Genomic DNA, 19,388 nt, shown 5'->3' on the forward strand with positions numbered 1-19,388 from the left:
CTGGAGAAGTGTTTGGAACGAACCTAGCCGTTGCAATGTAGAAGCAGCGTGGCTTCCACACTTTATGCGTTCGCTGGGGCATTCACCTCAGTCGGCGCGGCAGGACGGGCCGCGGTCCTGTTGCAAAATAAACAAGGGTTATTGATGTGATGGTCTCTTCCCTACGGATAGGCGAACCATGACAGACGGATATGGAATATTTCGAGCAGATTTCTGCGGAATAATTTGTTCATTTTCTATTATTTCCACAAACACTGTAAGCAGTGTTGATGAAGACCAACTACGAGCAGAAATTGAGCGGAATACATGGACAACTTTACAATGCCCTGCTGAGGCCGTCAATATATCAAAATCAACCAGTAATCGCCGTCTCAAAGAAATTGGAAAGAGTTAAGGTAACCTCTTCATTGCTGATGCGGTAAGAAGGAACTACTTTCTGAAGCGAATTGTGACTTGTGATGAAAAATGGATTCTGTGTGAAACATTTAAGACAGTGATTAAATCGCGAAGAAGCTCCCATGCATCAAGCAAGAGCGGAGCTGCACCCTAAGAAGGTCATGGTGACTATTTGATGGGCTTCTGAAGGCGTCGTTCACTATTCTTTCCTGAATACCGGCAAAACGATAACTACGGAGTCCTACTGTACACAATTGGACGAAATGCACCGGAAATTGCATTTAAAACAGCCTTCTTTGGTGAATAAGCACGGACCAATTCTGTTACACGACCGCATGTATCCCGTTTGACCGTACAAAAGCTACAGCAGTTACAGTACGAATTCCAACCAAAACGATGTAATTGCGTCCTTTGAAGAATTTTGGAGCAAAAAAATACTAGTTTTTTCCAAAAAGAAATTGCAAATTCCAAAGAAGTTGCCAACGTGTTGGCAACGAACCATAAATGTCAATGGTGAATCTTTTGAGAAATAAACACGTTTCCATTGAAAATAAACGAGTTTTTCTTAACCCTTTAAAATCTGACACTTGGTTACATATATAAGTACAAAAGTTGAATAGCACTGTTACTAACGTAGATATATATCCATGTGGATGGAACACTACCCGCATACAAATTTTGTGGCTGGTCGATTTCGGTCGCAGGGTGGAAGCCATTTCATCAGCGTCACCGAAACCAGCTATTGGTGGCATTTTGACTTGTTTTTGTTCGAACGCGCTAAGTGTACACCTAGACTGATTTTAGCTAATCCAACTACTTTTTATTTATGGAAGAGTAGTAGTCCTGACCAAACCATTTGAAGAGTGAAGCGAATCGCCACTCAAATTATTACAACTATTCAGTAGTGTCAGAATAGCTCAGTGGTTAGAGCACTAGGCTGTCGTACGGTATTACCACATATTGATTCCGTACTTCATGTTTGTTGAAGCCTCGATTTTGTATCAATGCATTACTGTGATTTGTTGGATAGGTTCTGAGAACGAGACTTGTTTCACTTTTCGGGACACACATTTTGAGTCCTCACTCTCCTGTGTTTCACAAAATATAAGAAGAAGGATCATTTGCAAAAAGTACTAATTGAGCCATTTCATTCGGGACATCGTTCAAATAACAGTGAATCAAGATGGTTTCGCCAAAAACTGTGGAACTACTAACGCAAAACCTGCTGCGTTGTTACTCATGGAAAGATTCCGCGAGAAGCATCGCTCTCCCTATATTGCATTTCTGGATCTAGAGAACGCGTTTGAGTGTGCAATACAAATTCATCTGGTATGGTCAGCGGTAACACCTACTGGGAGAAGAACTCATGCGTTGGGTTAAATTAATACTACTGCGATCTAAAAAGTAAATTTCGGAGTGTGGTATGCAATAAGATTTCAGTCTGAATCTGAATGAAACAGAATTTTTGTCACGCATCAAAATCTATTGGAAACGATCAAAAGACCGACCGAAGGAGTGATAGCTTAATGCGATGTTGATTTGAGACCCTCTCGACTAGACTCACACCAAACCTATAGCTGATCTAGATGAGTTGATTTCGTTACTAAACGAAGCAAAGACTGAAAAAACGTATTTGTATTTTAAAAACCGTTTCGAAAATATCCGATTTGCAGGATTGCACTAAAAATATGTGTGTGAAAAACACATTATCACCAGAGATGATGTACAGTAGGAAAGGAAGTAAGAATAGATGCATATGAGAGCCCACATCATACATAGAATATGTATGTAGTCAGTGTTAGACGATAATTCAAATGATTGAAAGTGTGACTTCATATTGAAGGTTGACTACGCCTTCAAATAACGGGGGAAAAAAAACAAAATAAAAAACAACTTCAAGTTTTGTTTCGAAAAAATCCAACCCCGTGTGAACAGTAAGAAAAACGAGCGTTCAAAAAGTAGTAGAAAGTAGTAGAATTCTTTGAAAAAAACTTAAATTTTATTATATTCGAATAAGAAAAAAAATCAGGTTAATATTGGATTGAATGGCCGTTAATATTTCATTGCATCACCGCTATTTTTAATTACATCCTTACATCGATTGTTTATTGAGCTGAAAAGTCGTTGGTGTCGATCTGCAGGAATGGCAGTCCATGATTCTTGTACCACGCGCCGTTATTTTTTTCGTTGTTGCTACAGTAATGGCACTCTTAACATTTACCCATAAGTTTTAATAGGGTTGAGCACTTTAATAACTGCACCCTATTATTCTCAAACTACTTTTTTGCATTTTTGCTGGCATGTTTCGGGTCATTATCTTGCTGAAAGGGCTAGTTTATCGGCATTTCCGCACTGGCATTTGGCAATATGTCCAATAAGTATGTTCAATCATGGTTGTTTTAATCCAATATAGTGGACCTATATCCGTGTCAAGATATACTGACGTCTTCTACACCGATAGCTCAAAAACAGAACAGGGTTTTGGAGCCGGGGTCTACTTCTCGAATAAAAATGAGAAGTGGGCTTTCTCCTTGGAACAATATGGAACGGTCATTCAGGCTGAAGTGTATGCGATCCTAAAGGCGGCAACCTGGGTACTTGACTAGCGGTTGAAAGGCATGCGCATCGCAATCTGTAGCGATAGTCAAGCTGTATTAAGAGCGTTGAGCAGTGATCGTTTCAAAAATCGTTCAGGAATGTAGAAATCAATCGTCAATCATTTCCGCGTAAAGGGAAATGAAATCTCGGATGCTTTAGCAAAAGAGGGTTCAATTTCCCCCATATCCGAACCGGAACCAGCAGTGAGTAGCATTGGCTAATGCTACTATCAAGAACTGGGGACAAGCTGCTGCTGAATACACCAAACTTTTCTCGTCTGAACCAAACAAACATACAGTAAAGTTTATCGTTCCTTTATCATTCTGACTGGTCATAATTCACTAACTGGGTATATGTTCAGAATAGGAATTCTCCAAGATGATATGTGTCCATCCTATAATGAGGAAGCGGAATGCACGGAACATTTTCTACATATTCTAAATCTTCTACATATTTTAAACCTTGTACATATTCTAAACCTGGGGGCTTTGTTACTTGCCGAACCCATTACGACTCAAACTTTATAGTACGCAATTGTTTATATATGAAGCTGTGGGGGCTTCCGTAGACAAATTTCCAAGTTTTATACAATGACGTAGGTCTGGGGTCCGCGGGCTCTTAGACTATAATGATGGTAGCTGACGTACAGCTCTCCTGATCTAGAAGTCAATTTCTCACAGGATCGCGATTGCGAAATTCCGATCCAAGCTGAAGAGCATTACAACTGCGCAACACAATGTACAATGTCCAATTAGAGAGGAAAGGATACTGGGATATATAGGGTGTTTTTAAAACGACCGGGCAAGCTGTATGCCAGACGCTGCCTCATGCAAGTCTAAGCAAAAAATATTAGGTAACTGTTTTTGATTTCATAACCAATACTAAAATAATAATAACTCAAGAACTACGATAGCTGAAATATTTATATGAACGCTGAATTGTAGTTAAGATTCATTGAATATTTTCTGACCAGAAATATATGATAATTCACCTGGCATTCAGCTTGTGCGATCGTTTTGAAACACCCTGTAGAAGCATGTCTTGCGATCACTATTCATGGGGCGGCAGGTTTTTCTTTTAGTATGGCTGCTATTAGAAACAACTACTGTATAGGATTTCCATTCAAATCTAATCAACTAATGTATTATATCATAAAACCCAGGTAATTATAATAATAATCATCGATGGCATAACAATCCAATTTGAAAACTAATCACTTCACACCAATCCAATTTGGTTCTAGACATTGAAGCTTGTTAGAGCTGATCTATTAAGAACATAACGGCACACTAAAAAGCAATATGGTCAACATTGCACTTGCTCATTATTTGACTTAGGTACTCATTTCAACTTAGTCGCCTGATATCCAACAACTAGTGATGATACAAATACCTCTGGCACAATGAGATTTGAATCCTAAACTTCCATTACGACAGCTTAGTGCCCTATCCGCTAACCCATTCGGACACAAACGATTATATTGTAATGGAATGATCAAATCAAAATGTTCAAGGAAATGGTCTGCTCAACAATCTTCGTTGCAAAAACGTTGTTAATGACTTTAGATATCATTATCCGTTCGTGGTCAAATATTCGATCATCGTACGAACCAGTGTATAGGTGATATATAAGGCAGCACTTAGGCAAAATGAACTACCCCTTCCTTTTTGAAAAAATAAATAAAATATATTAAAAATATACTAAGGGTTAGCACTGATAAAGGGAACAAGAGGTTCCCGAAATATCGGTATTTGCAAAATAAAATTCTACACTAGCGAATAGAAAAAACCAGTTCTATTTTTTCAAATAAATAATCGCTAGAAACACCACGCAATTACACTCAAACACCCCTTCCTTTCTTTGTATGTTAACTCCATTGGATCGTTATGCCATTAAAAAAAAGAATTATGATTCGCTTTATAAAGGCATTTCAGAGCAGTTCAAATCACGTTACACAGATACCAGAGGCTTTCATCCACGAAATGTAAGCTCGCAATATTCCAGATTTGCAAAATTATTTTCGATTCGTAGTTTGATACCCTTTTTGCACTTAGTAACAGACATAAAATCTGTAGCCAACACTATTAGCAAGCATGCATTGCAATCATCTGCAACATATTTCATCCGGGGGAAGAGTCAATGATAATTAGTAAGAAAGGAATACCGTATAAGCAGTTAACTTTGGAATGTAAACAGAAATAAAAAGAATCCCTTTATAGACAAAAAACAGATTTATTAGTTTTAAAGTACAGAGAAAGGCAAAAAATCGTAAAAAACGAATTCAAATTAAATACCCATTAGTCAAATTGAAAATTCCATAATTAACAATTTAGAAACTAATAAAAACAAGCATAAACAAAACATGAAAACATTAAAGAAAAATATGTAATTATGGTTCTATCTATTAATATATATACATACAATAGCGCACAAACAAAATGCTTCACAGAAGGAAGGTAAATAATCTCCAATTTGATAAATGCTCTGAACTGCTGACGAGCATAAAAATGCATTGCAAGGCAAAATACGGCTAAAAGCAAAAATGTCCACCCCTTCCAGCACTTGGCTTTTAGAGTACGAATGCATTATTTTCGTGAGCGGTAAATAATTGTAATCCATTCACACAAAAAAAGTAATTCAACCAAGTATATTTCTGCCATCGTATTTCCTATGGCAATCGGAACCAAATTAGTGGGTGATACCAAATTGTGTTAAAATTTCGCCCGGCGAAGAAGTTGATGTTAAAGTTATATTGTGTGTGCATGTGAATGTCAATGGAAGCTTTTCTTGAATCATGCTCGACTATTACTCAGTCTTCACAGCAGGACATCCAATTTCTAATATGCGAATATTTTCTATTTCTGCAAGACCTTACCAACCGTCATATAACTGAGATTGAAGTATGCAGCGAATTCAGTTTAGACGATCAAAATCTACAGTACTTGTGAAAAATAAGTAAGAAATAATTAAAATATGATTTTTTTCTTTTAAACTTTTTGCTCATGGCGTAGGATGCATTTTCATATTCGTCACGACTCCAGAATCATTAGAACATGGACAATTATGTAGTTATGGAACTTTGATTCATTTTTCCCCCTTTATTGCATTTTTTCCCTACCCCATAGTAAAACTTTATTTTACTCATCCTTTTGTTTAGTATATCTTAACAGATTAAAGCGAATGTACGCTTCTTTCAATATATTGCGACATATTTTAATAATATTAACGATTAATTTATACAAAAAGGAACCCCTGATATCTGTGTAACCAACTAATGAATTAAGACTACGAACTATGAAATTCGAACAAATCGCCTGTTGTTTACATCGTGTTCTATGATCTACCATAGAGGAAGTACTACTGGCATCAAACTCACCTTTCGTCTCATTATTTCGTGCTGTTGACAAACCAGTTCCCGGCGCTCCATAAAGTACAGAACTCAGGCAAGCAATATTATCTCGACATGTGGTTGTAATTTCATCCTAAATTAAACAAATATAACTTCAATAATCTTCTTTTTTTCAGTTACAGATATTATTATAAACATGTGTAAAGAAATTAAGAAACGAGAAGCTGCTCGCTTTAGGTATCAGCACTGTTCCATTTGTATGTAGTTAAAAATTTAATTGTCCACTATTTCCCAATACCCTTACCGATTGATGCGTTATCATCTGCTTTCATGACAGGAGTTGAGCATTATTTAAAAGACAAAAATAGGTTTACAAATAAAAAAGTTACAAAATGAATAATATATCATTACTGACTTTATTTGAACAAACATCCATATGGGAGATACTTTGAAGCCTAAGAGTCATAGTTATAGAGTAGTTTCTGACAATGGGTCCTTGATTTAAGTATCCACTTTTTAACCCCCTCACATGTCAAAAATATAACTGATTTCCAAAAATAGAAAGGATAAACGATTCCATGGGTTATAAAACAGAGAAATATATAGGGCGGCTTGATTGTGGATTAAATCTCAGTAGACTTCAGGAGTGTGTGACCTAATCCATTAAACTGGAAATGATCCAGCCCGGAAAGTGTACATTGACTTACAATACATATGAGAAAAAGGACGTGGCAGACCTTTTCCAAGATGGAGCGATGACGTAGGCGAAGACGCCAGACAGCTGCTAAGGATGTAGATTAACCAAAGACTGTTGTGTCGTTGATAATAAGACTGAACATAGACTTCACAATTACAAGGAGGAGATAAAACACTTTGTACTTCAAATGAGTTCTTGACCTAAGAAACTCTTTTTGTATTATTATACTTTCAGCAGTGTTTAGAATAGCAGAAACAATCAAAAAATCTATCAAGGAAGATACATAAGAGACCATATTTTTAAGAGGGGCAATTTTTCTACACTACACGAAATATAAAACGGAAGCCAAATACTCACTATGCACTAGTCACTAATCAATCTCACTAGTTTCATCGAGATACCGACCTCTCAAAACTATGTCCAGTGTTACCCTAGCTATGCTATCATGTGGTGCAATATGGTCACATTTTAAGAGATTTTCCATCTACTGCCGAAGAGAGAAAATGTTATCTGTTGCTGATTTGCCTGGGGTGGAGTTCTTTTATATGAACACATGAGACAATATAGCTGAGCAAAATATAGTAGATCATCTCATAGGTAGTAAAAATGTAAAACAAAAAAAAAAAATATTTTTACACTATTATTAATTTTATTTGAGCAGATATCGCATAGTGGGAGATATTTTAACGACTAGATGTCATATATTGTCATCATGATTTTCGGCCAATTGGAACCTAATACCCAATCCCTGGCGACAATTGATGTGCCAACCTGCCTGACTACTTCAACTATTTGGGAAATAGAAGATTCTAGTATGACAGGGACTTGTATTGGAATTGTATATATCCAAACTAAACGGAAGCGATGTCAACACGTTCGCTCACATCAGAGCAGGCAAGTAGATCCACCTTCCAGCTATCAAATACTTTGGAATTATGATAGACCCTAGGCTAAACTTCAAATAGGATCTGCAAGAGGTTTGCGTTAAGGCAATGCCATTCCGTGTAGGTCTATTCCATACTGCAAACAATATCCACAAAATGAATGCGGTTTTCACATAGAAAGGCTGCATTAAGGGGGTTATCCCGTGTTAAGGCCGTTTTTTTCGCATTTTATAGAAATTTTTCGTGAAGAACTGGATAAAGATACAAAAACGAATTTTTCACCATACATTTGTTGATATCTATTGAACTTGAGCATGCGTAGTAATTTTTCCAGCCTGATAGCATAGTTCACTATTGAAATACAGAGCAATTTATACACCCATCTCCAAAAAAAAAGTGTTTTTCTGCTGCCACGCTAGAGGGCGCTGCGATCATTGTAATGAAAAAAAGTAAACGGCATTTTAAGGTGCAGACTTAACTACAGTCCGCAAACTAGCATTATTAAAAAATATGGAAAGCTAAATTTTTGGCGGCGTTTCAAACTTTTTTTGTAAATTTTGATGTTTTTTCAAGACTTTATCTTAGTTTGCGTTAGTTAGTTCTGAATAAGTTGTGAAAATTTCAAAGAATTTCGGTTGATAGATTTTGAGCTATGGTGGCAGCCGGTTTTCAATGTGCAGTTTTGAGAAAAACGCATTTAAAAAGTAAAAGTAGAATGTGGCTTTTAGCCATAAAAAAAAAAGACGGGAAATTGATTTGAAAACATTGCACTATAACTACATGTCAAGTTCAGTTCTATTATGAAAAAGTCCCTTAATGAATTACATCTGGCTATCGCCCGTTGTAGAAGATAATAAATTGTCACTTTAGAATTTGGAGATCAGAGAATGGGATTTAATATCAAATGCAATTTCAGTCCCAAAAGAAGAAAAGGGGACTGATATCCAAGCCTCCAATAAACGATTTGAGACAGGTAGGTATATATGCAATTCTGAAGTGAAAACGATCCAACACAATAATCTGCATGCAGGATGTTCAGCGCAGAGCACGAGCACACAAATGTCATAACTCCGTCTACACAATTCTCAGTCAAAATCTCATTTTCTCAGACACCGCGTTGATATCGTAGGGTAGCTAAAGATTTGTATTCTCCAAGTGGTATGAAGTCACACACTTCGAATTCACTTGTGACTGAACAAATTACGTCGCGGCCGAGGTGCGGGTTTTGGGGATTTCACCAAATTCATGTTTCCCACGAAGAAATCTGTGAAAGACATGCTCTCCACTTCAGTGACAAGCTTATACTTACGAGGAGCGACTTGACACTACATCTTGCTATCAGAAACTTCTTGTTTTTCGGTGTCAGTGCACGGTAGAGTAAAGGATAAACTCAAGGAGAAAGGAGAGAAAACTCAAAGAGCACAACTAAAGCGCAGAAAGAAACGTTAAAACTGAAAATAAAATAAATGATATTATTCTAAAAGTCAAGTCAACTCCGCCGTAGCCGGTCCCAAGCCCGGTTGTCAAAGGAGGAGGGATGAAAAGCTTCAGTCTGAATGGCTGTACACCACCGCAGCGTCTCAGGGGGTAGGTGAGGAAAGTGCAGGAACTTTGCAGTCTTGCAGATTACTCACTAAGGAACCAATCCCAACACCTGGCAGCCAGGGATAAAATGCACCACCAAAAATTAAAGAAGAAATTTGAGGTCCGGTACGGATAATCGGCAGAAGTCGTCTGACTTGGTGACTAGGTCAGGCTCCCGTAATGGACAGCACGGCGTCGAAACCACTTATCTTGGGGTGGTTCGACGTCTAGGCGCATAGCTCCGCCTGCTGCAGCTGTTTCGCCACAATCTGTGGCGACCACTTCAGCAGGTTCGCGTAGGCAGCGGATGAAATGCACTGAAGGAATGAACCTCTCCATCAGAAGATTCGCTCTCGTGTTATTGGTTTGAGTGTCCGAAGAGATCCACCATGGAAAATTCGTCTGGAACGTCGGCGGGACTCACTAAGGCAGGACATCCCTAGACTGATTCAGATCAGTACTAGCAATGCCAGCAGACGGGTGTGAAATAAAATGTAGAAAGTTTACCGGAACTATGTCATCACCAGTGAGACACCCGTAGTTGAAATTCTGGATACACTTTATCAGAAACTTTCTGTCATATACAGGCCATTACGACGGTATGGTGAAAGTCTTTCCAGACGTGTCCAGAATGCAACATACGCGAAGAACCAGCGAAGTTGTTTCAGATCTCTCAACGAATCCCAACAGAGCGGGTTACCCGCCCAGCATGCTGAGTGGATCATCGCCAAAGGTATCCGCCTGGCGTGAATTTTGCGGATGTTACCGACGAGAAAGTTCGACGAGCCATAATCAGCTCGAAGAACTGGACGGGCCCCGGTCTGGATCGGGTGGAGAATTTCTGGTATAAGAAATTTACCAGCTTACACAGTTGGTTGGCACACAGTATAAGTAAGGTCATGAGTCGGCCGGAGGAATTTCCACCCTTCCTCACTGCGGGGATTACCTACCTTATCCCTAGAAGGACACGATGCAGGACCCCGAAGACACAAGACCGATTACTTGCTTACCAACCCTCTACAAATTCATAACTTCCATTATTAGTGGAAGGGTCAATGCGCACTGCGAGACCAACACAATTCTGTCCGAGGAGCAGAAGGGCTGCCGAATTGGGTTCAGGAGGTGCAAAGAGCAAGAGAGAAGCAACTTGAGGCCAAAGAAATCTCGTTAGTTGCTATATCGATTATGCTACGGCTTTTGATAACGTCCCGCATACCTGGCTAATCGATATCCTACGTTTATATCGCATTGATTTGAAACTGATAAAGTTTTTTCCGACAGTCATGGAGGGGTGGCATACCACCTTATCAGTGCGGACATCTGAGGGTGCTAATATCTCAGAGCACATTCATATACGCAGGGGCATCTTTGAGTCCCCTTTTGTTTTGCATGGCACTGAACCTCCTTTCATGGCTACTGAATGAAGCTAGAGGACATGGTTTTGCAATAAAGTATGGCCTACGTACTAAGTGCGAACTGACACACTTGATGTATTTGGATGACATCAAGATGTATACTGGTACTGACGACCATCTTAGAATTCTACTCCGAATAATAGACATGTTCAGCCGTGATATTCGGACGGACTTTGGATTAGACAAGTGTCAATTCGCAGCCGTGATATTCGGATGGAGTTTGGATTAGACACGTGTCAAATCCCAGCCAATCACGAGCCGCTTGCCGGACATAGCATTGGCGACCTCCACATCGAACCAGAGTGAAATTATGCGGTGTTTCCAACGATTAATTAATTGAAGTAATGAAAACTTGTTGTTTCTTTTTCGTTGGTGTGGGTATTTATTCTTGCAAATACCGATATTTCGGGAACTACTTGTTCCCTTCATCAAACAAGCTTTACTCCACATCGAAGCTATGACCGAAACAGACTTCTACAAGTAGCTAGGACTTCAGGAAGGAACCCTCGAGTTGGTGATCTGAAGGATACTCTGCTGTCCGAATTTCTGCGACGTGTAAAAGCTGATGCTGAAATCGCATCTCTCGGGGAAGAATAAAATAAACACGATGAATGTATTCACTATCCCTTCACTGGCTTATGCATTCGGAATATTGCTGTGGACGAAGATCCATCTGGAAAACATCCAGCGGTGGATACGGACAACTATGTTCAAATTCCGAATGTATCATCCAAAGTCCGCCGTGGAGCGGATGAACCCGATTTCCACCAAAAGTCATGCTCTACATTATAGCCTATATCACTGCAAAATTTCGTGGTGCTAGGATAAACTTAAGGGGGGGTTTTGCAGGGAATTACTAAAAATTATAGTAATAGTGTATTAACTTTATTTGAACAGATATCGATATGGAAGGTATTTTGGAGCCCAGGCACCATATAGTTGCAGTCTCATGAAAGAAATTATCACTTTCAACCCCCCGCACTTCCCACCTTTCCAGCAAATGTCAAAACTAAGACCGACGTTGAAAAGTACGAGAAGTACGAGACCTTTAATTTGGTACCCCACATGACTATATTTGATGAAAAAAAAATTTTACACCCCTCTTTTGCATGTATGGGGACCCTCCCTTAAATTCGACCTAACAGGATGTAACTTACTGTATGCGTGAACGTTCACAGTTCCCACCTTTGGACCAAATTTGGTGTCAATCGCTATAACCGTCTCCGGAACGGAAGAGTACCGCATACCGAGTAATGTTACATTCTCAAAGGACACGGGCACGAGTGGAGACTTATCACGAACTCCGACGAGCGGAGAAACGACTTCACAGACGCAAAAAGGAAGCCTGGGAAAACCAACAGGTCTATGAACTCGAAAGTGCAGGGAGCAGAATGAAACCTTACACACCTCGATGCTCATCTTGCCAAGACAAAGAAGGAAATCTGATTTCCGACAGAATGGGCATATTGGAGCGATGGGTTGAGTATTTTGATGAACTGTTCAGCAACCAGAACATCGGCGCCACCATCAATTATAGAAGAAACAGTCCGTGCAATGCATTGGCTTAAAAATCAGCCGATGGAATCGCAGCCGAATTAGTTAAATATGGAGGCGACCAATTAGACCAAGTGATTCATCAACTTATGCTCAAGTTGTGGGATAGCGAATCAATACCTGACGACTAGCAAAGATGCATTATCTGACGCATACATAAGAAGGGTGATATCAGGCAATGCAGCAATTTTAGAGGTATCACGTTGCTGAATACCATCTATAAGATATTGTCCGCTATCTCGCCAAGAGCCTTCAAAGAGGCTTCACTCCAGGCAAATCAACAACAGATTTTCTTTCTACGGCAAGCGATGGAAAAAACTGTTGAAATATGGAAATCAGCTTCACCATCTTTCTATTGACATTAAGGCCGCCTATGATAGCAGAGCCAGGGTAAAACTTTACACGGCCATGAGAGAATTCAGTATCCCAACGAAATTGATAAGACTGACTAGGCTGACCCTGACCAATGTGAGGCCAGATAAAAACTCTCGAGACCATTCAATATCAACAACTGTCAAAGGCAAGAGGATGCCCTATCTTGCGTCCTCTTTAACCTGGTCCTGGAAAAAGTGATCCGTGATGCTGAGGTAAATGCGAGGGATATAATCCTCTTTAAGTCCACCCAACTACTGGCCTATGCTGACGATATCGACATCATGGGAAGAACGACCAGAGACGTACAAATTGGTTTCATCCAGATCGAGCAAGCGGTGCGAGATCTTGGGCTGAACATCAATGAAGGCAAGACAAAATATATGATGGCAACCTCAGCGCCAAAAACCAAACACCAACAGCATCGAATCTCACTGAACTTTTTTCCTCCTACCTAGGGTCGAAAATAACAACCAATAACAGCTACCACGATGATATCCGAGTACGATTGTTGTCAGCCAACAGACCCTACTTCAGCTTCCAAAAACTGTTCCGCTCGAAACGTCTCACCATAGGGTCAAAGCTCTTAATGTACAAGACGGTGATCTTGCCAGTCCTCATATATTCCTCGGAGGCATGGGTTGTTAGCAAGAAAAATTGCTCTTCGAGAGAAGAATTCTCCGATGCATCTTTGGCCCCCTACATGAGGATGGACGATTCCGTAGTCTACATAACGACGAAATCTATGAGCCATACCACGACCCTCTGGTTGTGGATAAAATCCGGCTCAATAGGTTACGGTGGGCGGGTCACTTAATCCGTATGGATGAGAATGATCCAGCCAGAAAAGTCAATAAGGGCAATATCTATGGTAGAAAAAGAAGATGAGGCAGACCCTGAGATGGAACGATGGCGTAGGCCAGGACGCCAGGCAGTTTTAGGGATATCGAATTGGTGAACCTCTGCGAAAAACCGGGATGTCTAGTTCCTTATTAAGGCAGGCCTATACCGGATACCGGTTGTTGCGCCGTTGATGACGATGATCTTAAGTGAAACGTACTCCGCATATGCAGGTAAGTCGTTGGAAATACTGGAATATCCACATGTTCGGATAGCTGAGTGGTTAGAGCGCAAGGCTGTCGTACGGAAGGTCGAGGTTCAAATCTCACTGGTGGCAGTGGTATTTGTATCGTAATTTGACGTCGGATACCAGTCTACTCAGCTGCGAATGGGTACCTGAGTCAAATCAGGATAATAATCTCTGGCGAGGGCAATGCTGACCACATTGCCTCCTAGAGGGGACTATTATCCTATAGTTTACCGTTACGGTCTTCAATGTGAGTGCTCTAAGAGACTTCAACGCCCTGATCCAATTGGATCGTAGCGCGAACGATTATTATTTAATATGCACGTTATCTGGAACAACTCCGCCATGCTATTAACATAGTATGCTGGTCCCAAGCCCAGGTAAAGGAGGGTTTGAGGAAACGTGTTTTATACTATTCTCAGTAAAACAAAAATAAAATGCTGGGAACAGGGAAAGAGATAAATATAGTTAAGGTTATTTCACTATGCTAAATCCTACCTGATCTCTCTTGGTGACAAGTCCTGCGTTAGGTCGACCAAGAAAATGCATCCATCGTCGTTAGAAACAACATGATCGCATTGAATAACAACCCTCGGAAAAATGCTAGGGCGTCCACATCAGTCGACGCGACATAACGGGCACCGGTCCTGTTGAGAAATATGCAAGAGTTCTTGACACATGAGAGGCGTCAGGACGTAAGTTAGTCCGAGCAAAACAAATACGTGTCTGCACGCTAAATGTTGGCACCTTAACTGGAAAGACCAAGGAATTCCCAAGAGCACCATTGATATCTAGGCTCTGCAAGAAACCCGATGGGCTGGTGCCAAAAGCTGCGACACTGAACGCGAGCGCGATTAAAATGGCTATAAACTGCTCTATTTTGGTAGCCCACACACTCAATACGGTGTTGGCATTGCAATCTCAGAGGGTTTCCGTGATGCCATTAAAGAAGTTAAACGATTTGATGATCGGCTGATGAAGCTTACCATTATATCTACTGATCGCACTATTCACTTCTTCACCACATACGCACAACAGACAGGTCGACCTGATGCCAAGAAAGATGCCTTCTGGCAACTTATCAATAAAAAGAGTTGCCACATGGCTGCTGACGACTATATCATCATTGCAATGGTCATGTGGGTGAAACGGCAGACGGTAAAAAGTGCCATGCAAGGGTTTGGAGCGCGCAATGAGGATGGCGAGCGTATAATCAATTTTGCGGACACCCATGACCTTGTACTTAGAGACCATCGCACCTCAATATCGGCCGTTGATTGTCGTCCTGCGAATTAAGGCACCGATCAAACAGCGTGAGGAACGCACTGGCCGGCCGCGCATTAAATGGTGTCGATTTTGTAAGAAGAAAGAAGAAATGATATCACTTACGCGATTCCCAAACATTACGAATGTGGAAGAAACGTGGAACCAAACACTCGGGGTCACCAAACCAGGTAAGCGGTACATCAGCCAAGATAATTGGTTTTGGAATGACGATGTTAAAATGAAAGTCCGTGAAAATAAACGCATCTACCACAAGTCAACGATACAACGCTCGACAATTGGCAAATTTATAAGAATCCCAACTGGGAAGCAAAGAAAGCGATCGCTGTCACCCGAGCGGTCCATTATAAAAATCTTTACGATAAACTGGACACTCGATATCGAACACTTCTATTTCGTTAATTACAAGAACGGTACTTTGCTTACCAACCGTCGAGCCGCGACGGATAGATGGCGAGAATACTTCGAGCAGCTTTCAACTGAAGAATTTGCTCATCCTCCACTTCAACAATCCTTCCCGACATTTGGAGCAGTTCCACCTGTCAGCGCAATTCGTGCTCAGAGGTGGTGGTGAGGGAGACGGGGCGGCAACCCTGTCGGCCAAAACAAAACCGGGAGATGCTGTACTCACTACTGTACTACTGGTTTGCCGGCCGTGATGCAGTAGGCGAATGTTCCAAAGGCCTAATTAGGGCGATCAGACCCGAGTCTGCACGGGGACTCATCTAAAGTAGCAAATTGGTCACGAAACTTTACCAGGGGTATACTGGTACCATGGGAACCGCGATAGCCCCTGGACTCACATACTACGGGTGAACTCCCGTTGTATGGGAGTACAGCTCGGTTGTTTGCGGTTGGCCCCCCTAGTGGGAGTTTCATGTTGGTTGTGGTTATGCTCAAGCTGGAAGAGACCTTCGGACCTCGGCGTGGTGTTGCGTTTCAACACGGGTGCCGTTCTCCTTAGTTCAGTAGAGATGTAGGTAGTTCTTGCATCCACCAGTATGAATGCTAAGCCAAGCACCTGGTATAGACTGGTACCGTTGTTGCTTGTTTCAGCGGGGCTCTGATTGTGGTCACAAAATCAATCCGTGTCTGAAGAGGACCGTAGGATTAAGTCTCCACGACAGGTACCTACGTTAAATACTCAAGGGCTTAACTGTCAGCGCAACTTAGACGAATGCTCTAAAGGCCTAATTAGGGAGATCAGACCCCGAGTCTACACGAGGACTCATCTGAAGTGGCAATAGTCACGAAACCTTACCAGGGGTATACTGGTACCATGGGAACCGGGATAGCCCCTGAATTCACATAACACAGGCCATCCCGATATGTGCGTATTCGGAATCTCTGAACACGTTAGCCGGATAAAATTCAAGAGGTCCACATGCGACCCATGATTGGCGAGGTGTCTCGCAACAACTCAAGCCAGGTAACTCAACTGCAGCAGATGGTGGCAGCATTAACAGCTACCGTCTATAAATTTGCAAAGGCCGTCGGTGCTTTGTGTTCCGGAAGTAGGACTAGATTAAGGTCTAGATCCGCCGAAATGAGCGATAGTAGGTCGTCGGGACCTTCGGCAAGTACCGGGGCATGCTGGAACCATGCAATTTCCCACCCAAAAAATCAGACTTTCAGGGAGTTCTGACGACTGCTATCCGAAATACAGCACCGCTTTGCCTCCCAATCATCGATAGGTTCACGCGGTAGCCTGAGGCGATACCTCTGACAGACATTACTGCACAATCTTCTGGAGAGGACCTCCCTTTGCTCAGAGTTGGGTGAACTCCTGGGCTTTAAACGCCACCGGACAGCCGCGTAACGCTCGCAGTCCAATAGGATTCTTGAAAGGTGACACAGGACGCTGAAGGCCGCTATAGTGGCCCAAGACCGCCCCTCTTGATCGCAGGTCTTACTACTCATCATACTTCGCCTCCGGACAACCAATCGAGGAGAATTTGCTGCAAGTCCCGCGAAACTGATGGAAAAATTGAGACTCACCTGCGACCATGATCTCAACATCAGGTCGGAACTCAACACTACCGGCCAGTTGCGTCTGCTCAAGGACCCAATACCAAAGCTGAAGCCAGCAACCACGCGAAAGCCGTGACTGACATGCCCAAGAATCTCGAATCTTGCACGCATGTCCTAATTAGGACGGACCTCCGAGTGGCCGCTGCAGCCACCTTGCGAGGACCCCTTCAAAGTCCTCGGGCGAGGCCCACACCAACCACCTCAACGTTGGGGGCATACTCATGAGGGTGACATTGGCTTGACTAAAGCCCTTCTTTCAGGAACAAAAAGCAACCAGGAAGAGAGGCACGCGGCGGGTCCATTTTAACTTGCGGCAACCAAGTTGAGGGAGCCGTGCGTCTGGTTTCTCGTTGAAACCCTCTTTGGTTTCACCTGGGGGAAGAATGTTGTGGCAGAGCGAGCAACTTGCATGTCAGACGCACGCAAGTGCGAATCGCGGTGACAGATAAATAGAGTGCGGGATCGAGTCAAAAACGGAAGGAAAACTCAACGAGAAAAATTATATTATTTTAAAAATAAACAAGTCGGAACACCGGAAGCTCGCGCTTCGGGTATAAAGATTTTGTGTTCATGATGTGGCGCGGCAGGATTCGCAGCATTCGAAATTTATTTCGAATGTTGCGAATGCGAACTTGGACGTAGTCGTGATAGGGAGCAGACAGTGCAAATAGCACATATTGGTGACCCCGGAACACGCACCAACAAGGTGAGAAAGCAACCGCAACCGTCGCCACCATCGCCGACACCGTAGCCGCTGCCATCGCTGCCGCAGCCACCATCGTTGCCGCAGCCACTATCGCTGCCGCCGTAGCCATCGCCACCATCACCATCTCAAACGCTGTAGCCGCCGACAACATCATCGCCGTAACCGATACCGTCGTAGCCGACACCAGCATCACTGCCGCAGCCACCGCTATCAGACAGAAACCGAAGACTCCGCCACCATCGCTGCAGCAGATGCCGCCGTTTCTTTTAGTTCAAGATTAAAAACTAAACCGCCGCCGCCTTCACATCGACGCCGTCTTCACCAAAGACGCCGCAGCCGTCGTCACCATCGCCGCCGCAGCAGCGAATCATTATTGTAATTTATTTTAATTGAATTTTAATTTTAGTTGAATTTATTTTGAAAAATCAATAAATATTATACCCGCTGCAGGAGACGGCGCGGAGGTCTTTAAAATGCTCGTCATCGTTGGCTGTCCGCTCTCTAAAGAACGTGAAGATATGTTTTAAGGAACACTTAAAGGAAGCGTTGGCTTTCAGATTAATGGTAGTGGAGCATATCGTTCTAAGTTAACACAGAGTTTCCAAGGGGACCGTAAGGTTGGTGAACCACATAAGCGATGTGAGGAAATTAGACGTGGCCGAAAGTATAGAAATTTCCAAAACACCGAAGGATGAAATTCTCAACGGGAATCAAGGCAACTGTTACTCCTGGCTCTTCAAATTCACCAGGAATATTATAAATTATAATATCCGTTCCATCGGCGAGACTAATGATCAGGAGGAGAGAGTAAATGAGAATTTCATTACGCCTGCCATACCCAGAAGAGTAAGTATAAATAGAACGATTCTAGATTTTTTTTCTCATCCAAACCTCAGCACTGAAGAAGGCGACAAGTAGTTGCCGAAGTATGCATATATACCATTTAATAAATAATTTTTAGTAAAGTGAAAGGAAACGGTTTTTAGATTTTCATTTACATCAAACGCTCTGAACGGAAATTTTGTCAAGGACCAACACAGATTTATGGGGTTTTGGTTTCACCACAATATAATTTACGGCCAAAACAGTATGACTTGGAGAAAGTCCTCCATAAACCTAAGTACCTTGCGATGGTGCGTGAACCATCAATGCGGAGACGAACCGCATTCGCCAGAGATGGGATCGATTCTGCCAAAAGCTAAAGTTGCTGTTACTTAGAGCTAGCGAACCTGATGAATCGTCTTCTTATAGACTCGTTTAATAACCTTTTAAACAATGTGGGGCTAAATATTGGTAGTTGCTCTATCCATAACAAAATGTTTCTCGTTGCTGGAAGTCGACAATTTTATTTCCGCAGAGCCAAATCAATCGTCGACCCCATAAAAGGGCCAGACGAAGCAGGCAATGCTAACAAATAATGGGTAGTAATTG

The 19,388-nt window shown here is 41.9% G+C and overlaps 1 protein-coding gene across 1 annotated transcript in view; it reads right to left on the minus strand.

Annotated features, from left to right (window-relative positions):
• The window catches only part of LOC119648640, a 358,882-nt gene that overhangs the window by 36,478 nt on the left and 303,016 nt on the right, over window positions 1–19,388 (minus strand). Inside the window, exon 18 of the mRNA XM_038050411.1 lies at window positions 6,371–6,476. Coding sequence (XP_037906339.1) covers window positions 6,371–6,476 — 106 coding nt within the window. The remainder of the gene's footprint in view (window positions 1–6,370; window positions 6,477–19,388) is intronic.

Source organism: Hermetia illucens, chromosome 2 (assembly GCF_905115235.1).
Source record: "Hermetia illucens chromosome 2, iHerIll2.2.curated.20191125, whole genome shotgun sequence".
Lineage (NCBI taxonomy): Eukaryota > Metazoa > Arthropoda > Insecta > Diptera > Stratiomyidae > Hermetia > Hermetia illucens.